Genomic DNA, 13,436 nt, shown 5'->3' on the forward strand with positions numbered 1-13,436 from the left:
TTAATTCCTAAAATTCTGCGACTACGAGTACTCATTTCTGCGCAACGTCATTCGATGTAGAAGACAAAAAGTCTTTAAATGTCTTTCTCGTGAAGGTGGAGGAAGACTTCCAAAAACATGTGCGTTCATACATATATAACGACATATGTCGGTTACATATATAACGACATATGTCGGTTACAATCTTCAAGCAATAAATTAAAGAGGCCTCTATTTGTATTTGTCATTGACAAGAACAGAAGTTGAAGGCACTCAGAATTGGAAGGGGAAAAAGGCTCTGCCTTCATTAATGTACACAATAAAGGAAGCTGCCTCATATTTCTAAATATGAAGACCCTTTTAAGTTTGAAGAGTTGGTATCTAAAATCTTAGAGGTTGTTTCGTGAAATGCAATTTGATTCTACATTCATTAAATTTTCTATAGGTTGTACTCTTGAGTGTTAGTTTGAGAGATCATCAATTCTTTTTTATCATTCCTAGTAGGACCACTTTTAGTCTTGATAAAAATTTGGGTTTGTGGGTCAAAGACCCATCACAAGGTCATTAATAGTGTAAAATTTAATATTTTTCCTACCATTAGTGAGTATAGCCCAACAAAGTGTTGTTAGAACCACTACAACATAAGTATAAAAAGAACAAGCACTCATGGCCACTTTGGAAGCACCTAGGAACATTGTAGCAAAGGATAGAAACAATTGGATAATTCGCCAAACTCCTCTAGTTGTGTGGGATTATGTGTGGGATTATATTCTTGCTATTTCTCTTAAATCACTTGCAAAAAATATGAGTGAATATTTTGCAAGACTAGTAGAGAATTTGCAAGATGTTGCAAATTTATACATAGTGCATCATGTGACTAAGGAAAACATGGCCTTAAGATTACTTGTCGCTTCTTTCAAGGGAAATTCCTTTGAATGGTACTAGTCATTACCTCTAAACTTCATTAGTATCTAGGATACATTCAAAGATAGTTTCTTCAATAAATTCAATGAAAAAGTTGATTGTTCTTTCTTGGTCGAACAACTAGTTGTCATTAAAAGGGCTTGACATGAGGTCATTACTTTAATACCAACATCCACAAAACCTAGTAGAGGATCTGGCAATAGTAGCTTGACCCCTATAAGGTATGGCTATTATTCTTTTCTCAAAGCTTTCAATTAAGTCATAGTTGTGATGATAAATTTTCTTGGAGGTCAAATCCTTCCATATATATATGACTTAGTAGTAAGAGCCAAAAAAAATTTGATCGACACTAAGAAGCTCCCACATTGACCCCCATTCCCATGTTTCGTAAAATATCAATGCCACCGAGCAAAAGCATGGAGTTGTGTCACACTTTGGGCCAACTGAGGGTAGTACAACGAGACTACCCCCGGGCCACGTGACACCACATGGTGCCAAAATGGTGTCGAAAGTTGGTTGGACTGAGTTCGGTCGGACTTAGTTCGACTAGACTCCCTTAGTTCAAATACTCATTCAAAAAAAATTCAATTTTTTTTATTGTTAGAACTAAGGTTAGTCTGGCCGGATTGAGTTCGGTCGGACTTAGTACGGTCACACTCAGTCCAGCCGGACTAGCCTATGTGTCATGTGATGTGGCACAAAAAAAGTGAAAAACTCTGTATTTCTGAAACTTTTCACTTCTGCTCCTTTTTCTTCAAGCAGACTATTTTTTTACAAAAATCAAAAAATACCCTTTTGTAGAGCTTGAAGTCACAAATCTAGACATGTAATTTTTTTAGTATTTTGATTAATTTTAATATTTTTTATTAATTAAACATTGCAAGTAGCTTTTTAAAGTTAAAAAGAGGTTGATTAGAAATCAAATAAAATATTAAATGATATTTTCAAAAAATTAAAAACATATTTTTTACTAGATGAGAGAATCTTCTCAAAGGGTTTTTTTTTTTGTTAATAATAAATTTAGTAGTAAAAAGGTGATGCCGAATGAAAGCTGTCAAATTTGGCTATGTTGGACTTCAAAATATTATAACGATAAAAATATACATCAAAATTATTACTATTTTTTTAACACTGCATATATATGTTCTCTATTTGCAAAAAAAATCAGAAAAAAATAAAGTTTGTTTTCATTTTTTTTGATGACGCCGACTAGAACCCTTGATTTTCAACATTTTTCAGCAATGAAAAATCTCTTTGAATTTATAAAAAAATATCAATTTTTTTCAAAAAAAATTTGAAAATGATAGACCTAAATTTCATTAATATTTCTACATCTGATCGGTTTACATAATTTCAAAATCCAATTTAGAAATGCCACTTTTATGCAGTTGAAGTTAAACAGTTTTAGTTGTGTTGGTTGCTTCCTTTATAAAACTGTGACACGGATTTGTACTTTTACCCCACCACAAAAATAACCTTTGAGAATTTCACATACACTCACTTCTATGTATGTTTATGATTTTGCATAAATAAGTGCATTTGCCTCTTCTTCTCTTCCAGAAGTAATGATTGACATTCAGAGCCTCTTGTGGAGATTTTCAAATAAACTTATTAATTTGAATAAGCAACAAGTTATGCCTCCAAAGCAACCTTACCAAAATTACTAGAGAAAAATGCCTCTATATCAGTATTACCAATCTCAAGGATGTTAGAAAGGAAATATTCGAGCAAAACCTTTAAATTATATCATTATGGTCCCTACTCTGTATAAATGATATTGCCAGAACAAAAAATTGAGTTAGTTGCTTGCATTATAATTTAGTAGACAATAACAACTCGTGGTGCTTCCCATGCAATGATGTGCACATTCCCCAAATTATCATAGGGGAAACCTTCAGCAAAAGATAGGAGAACAACAGAGTCAAGGGATTGCACATGATGTTACTACCTATGGATATTAATGCAAGAATTGGAAATGCAATCCTAATGCCCTAGTGTAAGGCATGTAGCTAGAGTAAGAAGGAAAAACTACTTTTGATCACACACTTTTCTCCTAGATGGAAGTAGAAGATACAATGTTTGCTAAATTGTGACCCAGGGCTACATTCAAGAGAAAAATTGGACATTAAGTGTCACCTCCACCATTACAAAAACATATTGAAGTGGTTCTACATAAAGTGAAAGATCCTCGAATTCAATCCATGGGTTCACTTAATTGTTGGGCAATCACAAGAAATTGTTGAAAATTTTAAATTTGATACAAGTGTTGATGAGGTTCAATGCTTAGAATATACCTAATGAAAATATTTGATTGTACGCAAATATTTCAAATCCTTTTAAGTGGTTGATATTTTTAACAAGTATAAAATAATATTTTGTATTATTTTGGTGAGGGATTTTTTTCAAAAGAGTTTCCATGTACAATTATCATGATACAATTTTTTAATTGCAAAGATTTCACGTTTATACAATACTCTCTTCTAAGATTATTATACATGTACTTTGCTTCCTTTCATGAACTGTATGACCAATATAAAAAATATGAAGATTATGCATTCAATGCCATTGAAATATAAAACTATGTAAAAGATGTTAAAAGAATTGAACAACACTTAAACTTGTCCACTAAGAGATACACTTAATAAGTCCTTAGAATTAAAGAGTGTGTAAGTAAAGCACCTAGAGTAAAATCCTTCTTGATAGATTCAAGTAGAGAGTTTTTTCCTTTTTATATAGGTTTAATGCTTTTTTAAAAGCATATGCATTAAATGAGAGCATTGGATTTGAATTGTTAGCACAAAATAATATTACTATAGTTAAATTTAAAATTGAAAATTGTGTATGAAATTTGAGATGATTTACTACGAAATGTGAAGTTGATTTGTTTTCAAGTTAGGTAGGGAAGCCTTACAATAATAAATGCTTATGCAATTGTTGTTATTAATTTGAAGATGTGAAGTGGATTTGAGAACAACTATAAGAACATGTATAATGGCATATATAGATGTCAAGGATATGTATTATAGCTTAAGGAGGAAAGGATGATCAAACTTTTGTCCATTCTCATCAAAAAAAGAAAAAAATGTAAATATCTAAACATAAAATCAATTTAAAGATTATATATTTCACTTTCAAAAAATCAATCAATTTGACCATATTATCTTATATTACAATTATAATAACCTTAGTTTTATTCAACATCAAATAGTCTCTCAATTTGACCACATTATCTAATATTACAATTATAATAACCTCAATTTTGCTCAATGTTAAAACGTCTCTCAATTTGACCACATTTTATTATATTACAATTACAATGACCTCTATTTTATTCACATTAAATAATATCGATACTACGTGTACCCCACCATAATAACAGCTGGGATGCCATTATCTTTTGGGTCCCTTCCCCTAATCAATTTACCAAACCCAAAATAAAATAAAATTGAAAGGTCCCTAATTTAAGTTTATGGGTGCCCCACCCGGTAAAACAGCCGTGATTTATTTGCGAAGAGATTTCATCAATAAATATTTCAAATTTTTAATTCCTAAAATTCTGCGACTACGAGTACTAATTTCTGCATGACATCATTCAACAACCCTCAAGTCTTCAGTTTCATTCCACAGAGAAGAGGAAAGTCTTTAAGATGTCTTTCTCGAGCAGGTGGAAGAAGACGTCGGAAAACATGTGCGTTCATACATATATAACGACATGTGTCGGTTACAGTCTTTAACTTGGGCACTCTCAAAGCAATAAATTTAAGTGGCCTCTATTTATAATTGGCAAGAACAGAAGTGGAAGGCACTCAGAATCGGAAGGGGGAAAAGGCTGTGCGTGATATTTTTGCTGCGCAATTTCATCATGCCAAGCTTAAATACAGACGCCGGCCTCTCATGGCTTGTCTTGTATGTACTCATAATTTCAGCCATACCCAATTTTGTTCTTCGTTTAGAAGCCGATCCCCAAATTGTAGAGGCCGGTCATGGCTGTAGTCTGATTAACACTACAAATCCCACCGCTTTCACTGAAAACCGCAAAAATGTTTTCTCTTTGCTTGCCGAAAACATATCTTCGACAGGCTTCGCTACGGCTTCATCTGGAAATGGCACAAATAAGGTTTACGGGCTTGCGCAATGCAGAAACGATTTGTCAATGGCGGACTGTAGTCAATGTTATACAGCGGCCACAGATCAGATTGTGAAATACTGCCCCTTCGAGATCGGGGCACGTATGATTTTCGACGGCTGCTTCTTACGTTATGAGAATGAGACTTTCTTTGATCAGGCTGTCGATGCCGGCAACTCCAACGTCTGCATCTCTGTCGTCTCGTCAAGCCCTAAACTTTTCAATGAAACTGCGCAGAGGCTGCTAGCTGACGTCAGATCCAAGGCTGTCAAAAACGAGGGTTTTGCCACTGATGAAATCAGTGCCAATGGATTATCGACGGCCATTTATGGACTGGCTATGTGCAGGCGGACGCTTACCACAAATAGCTGTGACGTTTGTCTCCAGCACGCTACTCAGCTCGTAGAACGGTGCTTTTCGTTGCAGGATGGAAGGGGTCTCGACGCCGGCTGTTATTTGCGTTACTCAACCCTTCCTTTTTACACCATTTCTTCTTCTTCCTGTAAGTCACTGCAAATTTGCCCTCCATTCTTATTTATGATTTCTGTGCAGTTATTAAAATTTCTGTTAGAAAATTTAACTAAAATATAACTAAAATTTAAGCTTGGCGATTGCAAATTAGTACAAATTAGTCGACAGAATTGTTTGATTTGTTATTAATTCTGTTAAATGTTGGTAAAGCTTGGATTTTCCTGTTTCTACAGCAAGCCATTCGAAGACTCTGGCCATCGTGGTCGGAACGTTGGGAGGTGCAGCTCTCATTGCTTTATTGTGCTTGATTTTCATATTCAGGCAGTCTTTACGAAAGTTTTACAGAAAAGTCCCTGCCCGCAGCCAGCCCGATGAAGCAGGTGAAGAAAAGCCCTTTTTTCTTAAAACGACGAAATTAAAGAAACTTTATTGTATGATACAGCCACACTGCCAGTGAAGAATTGCTCTGCTTTTTCCAAATTGATGAGATTTAAAAGCTTTTAGAGTAAAATTTGTGAATTGTCTGTTATTTAAAAAATTTAGATATGACAAATGTTCTTACAAATATAGCAGGTTCCAACTGCGCTATGAATTTTCCTTTTTTAACCATGGAAAGCCCTCTTCCGTAATAAAATTCGTTTTTTCTACGTTTATAATGTCGAATTTGGTTTTAGCAGAGGAATATTTTGCCGCCGACGAAGACCCTAAGCTGAATCATCCTTTTAACTACGATTCCCTTCGAGCTGCAACGAAAAACTTTGATTCAAGTATGAAAATCGGGGAAGGAGGATTTGGTCAAGTTTATAAGGTATGAGGAGTGCCAATTTGTTAAGTCTAAAGTAGACGTTGACATCTGTTTTCTTATGAGATCTGATTGTTTGTGATGGTAGGGTGTACTTAGCAATGGCCGTGAGGTTGCAGTGAAGAAGCTTTTCGTAAAACAGTCGACGAGGGCGTCAGATGAATTTGTTACAGAAGTGAAGCTCATCAGCGCTGTTCGTCACCGTAATCTTGTTCAATTGCTTGGTTGTTGCACACGAGGAAAAGAGAAGCTGTTGGTTTATGAATTCATGCCAAATACAAGCCTTGACAGACATCTCTTTGGTTTGTCTCAATCCTTCTCAGAGAAACATAGCATACCATTTTGGGGGGTTAAATATGTAGGAGTCTCTAAAAGTCTCTTTCATGATCACTCTCGCAGGAAATTCGGCGAATTCTCTGAGCTGGAAAACGCGATTTGAGATCATTTTGGGAACGGCGCATGGACTTGCGTATTTAAACGAAGAGTCCCGGTTTCGAATCCTGCACAGGGATATTAAATCCGCCAACATACTTCTGGATAACGATTTTCAGGCCAAAATTGCAGATTTTGGACTGGCGAGGCTCTTTCCAGAGGACCAGACACATCTTACCACAAGAGTCGGTGGTACCATGTAAGATTTCTTTACCCGCGTGAACGTTGCCTCCTCCTCTCTGTTAACATTTAATATATTAACTTATCAATTGCCTGTCACTTTTGGTGTGGGGCAGAGGGTATACTGCACCAGAATATGCTCTTCACGGGCAATTGACAGAGAAGGCGGATGTATACAGCTACGGCATTCTAGTTCTGGAAATTGTGAGCGGTAGAAAGTATGTGGATCCTAAACTTCCAGCAGAGATGGAACTCCTCTTAGGATGGGTAAGCATCAGAGGCAAAACTTATTAATCATCTAATATTAGAAAATATTTAGATTTGCTTAGAAATTAAGTATGTGTAAATTTTGAAAGTGAGAAAATTAATACTGAAATTTTTACAGTTTATGATATCAATGTCATGAGATTTTTTAATTTTTACAGTTTATGATGTCAATGTAATGAGATTTTTTAGTTTTTACTGTGTAATAAATTTTATACTAATATTTTAGATTATATTTCATGATTTTTAATAAGAATGAGAAGAATAGTAATTATCTTGTTCTATCATTATTCTTAACATTCTTTTTTCTAATTTTGTTTTATTCTAATGATAGATCATGGAATCTCTACATATTCAATGTTTTAAAATATTATTGAGATGGTTTAAAAATTTATTAAAATTTTGAAAAAAATAACTAATAGTAAAAAGTGGATGCATCTATTCTGGCTCCAAAAAGGTAGTACAGGAGGACTAACACGCATGTTAGTTGTGCGTTTTACACCGTCCAGAATAGCCGCGGCCGTAAAAAGTTAAGCTTTTTAGGGAGAAGTCAATAGTAGCATGATTAAAATTTATAATATATAAAAAGTACTCAACATTTAAAAAGAAGATTAGCACTAATTAATGTCTTTTATTAATATTATTTGAGGCAGTAAAAATCTATAAAGAGATTCTGAATGAATTTTTTAATGGCAAAAATGTAATAGTTTATCAATCTTTGATTCATTATGTGTAATGAGACCGACACTTTCAGTCTTTTAGCTGTAAATTTGGTTAGGCTGGTCAATTCTTTTTGGGACTACTGGCTGATAGCATATTATTTGTAAAACTGCTTTATTCAATATTAAAAAATGTTATAATTTAGTTTTTAAGATAAAATTTCATATAATATTTTTATTTCATTAGATAAGATTTTTTTTTAATTATTATTATCTACATAAATTATATTCTAAAAATAAAATATTTTATAGAATGTTGTTCAAATGGACCTCTTAGAATTAAAAATCCTTGTTATTCCTAGAGGTGGTTGGTTTACAGCAAACCTCCAATCTTTTCTGACAGCTGTTGATTTGAAATCTTCCTTTAACTTTTTCAGAAATTTTAAAACATAATAAATTTAATTAAACTACTAAACAGTGTAGTGGTTGCCTACATAGGTCCACATCCCCCACAAAATATATGTACATTAATTACAAGATACCGACTATTTTCTGAAAGGCCAACAAAACAGTCGCCGTCACAATTGATTTTTATAAAGTAGTCATAATTAACGCCATAAACGTACACAATTATTTGGTAGTGGTTGCCTACATAGGTCCACATCCCCCACAAAATATATGTACATTAATTACAAGATACCGACTATTTTCTGAAAGGCCAACAAAACAGTCGCCGTCACAATTGATTTTTATAAAGTAGTCATAATTAACGCCATAAACGTACACAATTATTTGGTAGAACTCGCTGTCAATTACATTGTTTTAAAGGCCTGCTGCTACCTAATAAAGCCGTGGATTATATGCAGGCGTGGAATCTGTACGAGAAAAATGAGGCATTTAGCGTGGTTGACCGAAGATTAATTGAGTCAGATCCACAGGTGAATAGAGAAGAGATGTTAAAGGTAATCCAGATTGCTTTTCTGTGCACACAAGGAGCTCCTGAATTGAGGCCATTTATGTCAAAAGTGGTGTCCATGCTCACAAGCAATACACAGATTTTGGCTCAGCCCAACCGCCCGGCTTTTATTGACAACAACTCCACTACAAACACTAGTTTGGATTCAGGTAATTTTGGGTGGATGGAATCTTCATCGGGACCAGCATCCGCAGCTACTGTAACAAACTCTCTGCAAGCACGCTGAGTCAAGCAATTGAGGCCCTCATGTAAAAATCCAAATGCATTCCGACTAGACGTCATTCTTCCGTTCCAGCTTCAAACACATTTATTTCCATCTTCGTGACGGAATCTTTATCATAGATTACTCAACTTGTCTCCTTAATTAGGTAGTTATGTACAAATTTTCTCCTGCACCCTCAAAGATGCATGGAAATTCGCCATTGATCCATCTATCAGTCTATTGCCTCCTCTTGAACACAATTTGCCAGAGTTGAATATGCCAAGAGATAATGTTTGAATAAACCTATGACGTCCACCAAGCTCTCATGCTTTTTGTGAGCTTCACCGACCTTTGCAAATTATGTATCATCCGGACTTAGTCTGTACATAATTTAGGGGTGTGATTTTAGTCTGTACATAATTTAGGGGTGTGATTTTTCATTTACATGGTTGTTTTAAATGTGTAATATATAAATTAATAAACAATTTTTTTACTTAATTAATTAGTTTATTTGTTTTAAAATAAACATAAAGTTATATAGAATACATTTGAATTAAAAAAGTACATTGATATTATTCTCAATCAACTTATTATTCTCTATGAGGATGTTTTATGTGGATGTTATTTAAATGATAAAAGTATTTGTTAATATTAATTTTTTTTATAAAGTAATTGTTTTATAAAATATTTTATTTTTTGTATTTCATGTCATTTACAATTATTCTCTTCATACAAGCATCAACATGAGATCAATATGGGCTCTTTATAAAACATCAAAGGTTCGGGCCCTTTTGTGTGCTTATCTAATCAAATCATGAGACCAATATGAGCTCTTTACAAGCAAACACATCAAAAATAATTTGTGGAAGATCAAGAGTCACTACTTAGAAATTTGCTTTATTTAAAAACCCCATCCACATTAGAAACCAATTATGGAAGACTAAAAGTTACAACTTAGAATTCTACAATGAAAATCCAACATTTTAGCCAATTAAGCTACAATATTACAACTTTATATATAAATTGAATTTTTTTTTTAATGTTTTTAAATTTAAAATTTGGTTTTTTTTTTTTTCATATTATTGTCAATCCACTTATTTTATTCAAAATGGGTGTTGTATATCAATTTAAATGATAAATTATTGATAAGAGTCTCTATTATATATAAATATAATGGTGATTTCTCTTTTTTGTAAAATGAGATAAAATTTATATTATTCACAAAAGTGGATGGTAGAAGGCACATGCCCTCAAAGGTTATGTCGCATCAATTCTAAACAATCTGACAAAAAAAAAAGAAAGATTGTTAAGAAACAAGGGTTATGTCAACAATTGATATAGGAGGGTTACAACCATCTAGAAACGCCATACATTAGTATGGGGAAATCAATCACTAATAGCCTTCCAACAATGACAACACCTTTCTCTTCAATGTCATACTCCACAAGTGACTCGATATCACAAATTGGATAAATAACTAGAGCCAAACATACAAAAATTTGGCAATATAGCTAGTCAAAATCACTTTGTTAATGACTCTAGGAAGAGGATGAAGATGGGCAAGAAGGTTGGGACCACTCAGGTAGATTGGTCATTAGCTCTTCTAGCAAGCAACTAAGAAGCATTTGATTATGTGTCTTGGATTCTCTAAGTACTCTGACTAATTCTATGTCAGTATCCATGAGGAGAGAAATTGCCTTTATGTGAAGTAAGGGGCAACAAAACTCTAGTAATGGTACATAGCACATTGCCCTAGTGATATAATAGCACTTGCACATGTGACATTTGAAGTACAACTTTATTGGCTTTGCGCCTAGTTCTACATGAGAAAATTGGGACAAATCATATCTTTAGTGTAAAGTGAGAAGAGAGTTTCAATATAACTACCAATAGTCTATCACTCCAAATAATAAACAAAATTCCTACCATAAAACCTCATCATATCTATAAGTTATTTTAGTAGAAATTACAGGTTAATCGTTTAACATGACCATGTATGTCATTGGAAGGGTTTATATTAAAATAACTTGAGCATTCATGAATCTAGTTATTGGATTCTTAAGCCCTAACATAAAATTAAGTGGGCTAGTTGAATCTCTTATTGCCCACAAAATGGGCATCATAGGTTCGCAATTCCCAAATTGAGTAATCTAGTACCACTAGGAAGTCCTTGATAAAGAATGTGTATATGAAAATATGTTCAAAGTGAGTGATCTAGCTACTAAAATCAGATAAACACAAAAACAAGCATAAACTTGTATAAGGCCTAGGAAATCAAACAAACATAGAATTCAAAGAAATTACATTATGCTAGACTTTTCATTGCTCTTGATTTGCCCGTGTGATTGGTTCAATCTATGCTCACTTGAATATTTGGCAACATAACAATGCTTCATTGAAAATGAGTGTGATTTTTGAAAAATGACAAAGTGTTGGTATAAGTAGCCACCCAAAGGTGATTAGAATGGATGAATAAGATTGGAAGATATGGATCAAGGATGGAGGATGAGTGTGATCTCTCAACCCATAGAATTATGCAAAGTGGCACCATGATATAGTGGAGAGGAACAAAGGACACCTTTTGACCAAAAAGAACATTTACCATAAAGACAAGCTACGTTCTCACAAAATGACAAGTTGAGAACAATTAAGGAATTTAAATTTCCTTTTGGAAGCCTTTGAAAGAAAGACCCACATGTGCAAGAACATGGGGTCTCTTTTGAAAGTGGTAAATTTAATGAAGGCGGGGACAAGGTGAGTGGGAATATATGGAAAGGATTTGACCCCATTTAATCCTTGATTAAGTGTGTCCACATTATTAAGTGAGGGATAGGGGTTAATGGAAAATGTTGAGGGATGTGAGAAATAAATTAAATAAATTAAATTTATTTATCTAGAGGAAATAGGATGAGGGGTAAGGCAAGATAAATAATTAGAATTAATAATTTATCTTAGCCTATGAATTAGGAAAATAGAGCAAAATGGATTAGAATGATGGGAGAGATAATGCATATTAATTATATAACAAAGATAGTATATAATTACTATAAAGGGTTGAGAATAGATTAATTAGATTTAAATTGACCAAATGTAAATGGTCAATTTTAGGTGTCTACATTTTATCCCTCTTTGGAATAACATTCAAATTAATTTTGTTTCAAAGAAAATAAAAATATGGACCACATGAAGAAAATGGAGATGAAGATGATGCCTTGGTGTAGAGGAAATGCAAGAAAATTGGCTATAATAGATTATGACCTCTCGAAACGATAAAATGACAACAAAATAGGAATAAGGATGAAAAATGGGTATGAATGGAAGAAAAATGGAGGAAAATAAATTTATGAGGAGGCAATTGGAGTAAAAGTATATTATTATGGATAGATTACTATTCATTTTGACCTTAGTGAATAGTGAATTAGTGAGGAGACTAAAAGAGTAGGTAAGCTAAGACTGCAAAGATACCCCATCTAGAGCATTGAGTGGCTCAAGTGAGGGTAGAGGGGCATAGAGTAGGTAAATAACTCTAGGTAAGCAATTCAAAACTTGGGATTGAGTTACACTTACATGCAATAAATGTGAGGGGGAAAAGCATGTGTGGAGGTTTTGTTGATCATGTCTTATCCAATCTACCCACAATTAGAAGAATATGGCAAAAATGAGGTAAAAGTAAAGTGAGAGGGCGAATCCATAATTTTTGGGGTGAAAGCACCAAAAATGAGGTGAATTGATAGAAAATGAGGTGAATTTACCACAAAGTGGCAAATGCACCAAAAAAGAGGTGAATATGAGGGAAAATGGGTGAATCTATTGTAAAGTAGTGAATGCACAAAAGTATGAGTGAATGGGTAGGAGAAAGAGTTAACCCAGTTTGGCTTCGCCAAAAGGGTTGATGAAAAATGAGAAAGACAAATGTACATTTTTAACAAAAGACATGATCTTGCAATGAAATATACCGACATGTTTACATAGACAATTCAAATCTTTGGGAAAAAAATTGAATCAATTCATTCACAAATAAAAACTTTCGATAAAAAATAACCTTATGTACATGCAAAGTTGAGACACCATTTTTCCAACAGATCATCCATTTAACTACGATTCTCTTCTAGCTGCAGTGAAAAAACTTTGATTAAAGTATGAAAATCGGGGGAGGAGGATTTGGTCATGTTTATATCTATTAAATTTAAAGTGGATGTTCACTCCTATTTTCTTATCAGATCTGATTGTTTGTAGTGGTAGGGAGTATTTAGAAGTGGCCGCGAGGTTGCAGTGAAGAAGCTTTTTAAAAATAGTTGACTAGGGCATCAGAGGAATTCGTTATAGAAGTGAAGCTGATCGACGTTGGTCATCACCGTAATCTTATTGGTTTGCTTGGGTGTTGCACATGAGGAACAAAGAAACTATTGGTTTATGAATTC

The 13,436-nt window shown here is 33.7% G+C and overlaps 1 protein-coding gene across 1 annotated transcript; it reads left to right on the top strand.

The window, feature by feature from the left end:
• Window positions 1-4,512: 4,512 nt before the first annotated feature.
• LOC131064505 (cysteine-rich receptor-like protein kinase 2) lies at window positions 4,513-9,513 on the top strand. Its single transcript, XM_057998656.2, has 7 exons — window positions 4,513-5,531; window positions 5,734-5,880; window positions 6,178-6,308; window positions 6,391-6,604; window positions 6,702-6,933; window positions 7,031-7,181; window positions 8,704-9,513. The coding sequence occupies exons 1-7, from the start codon at window positions 4,766-4,768 to the stop codon at window positions 9,037-9,039; spliced, it is 1,977 nt and encodes a 658-aa protein (XP_057854639.1). The 5' UTR covers window positions 4,513-4,765; the 3' UTR covers window positions 9,040-9,513.
• The last annotated feature ends 3,923 nt before the right edge of the window (window positions 9,514-13,436 follow it).

The sequence above is a fragment of the Cryptomeria japonica genome, chromosome 7 (assembly GCF_030272615.1).
Source record: "Cryptomeria japonica chromosome 7, Sugi_1.0, whole genome shotgun sequence".
Taxonomy (NCBI): Eukaryota; Viridiplantae; Streptophyta; class Pinopsida; order Cupressales; family Cupressaceae; genus Cryptomeria; species Cryptomeria japonica.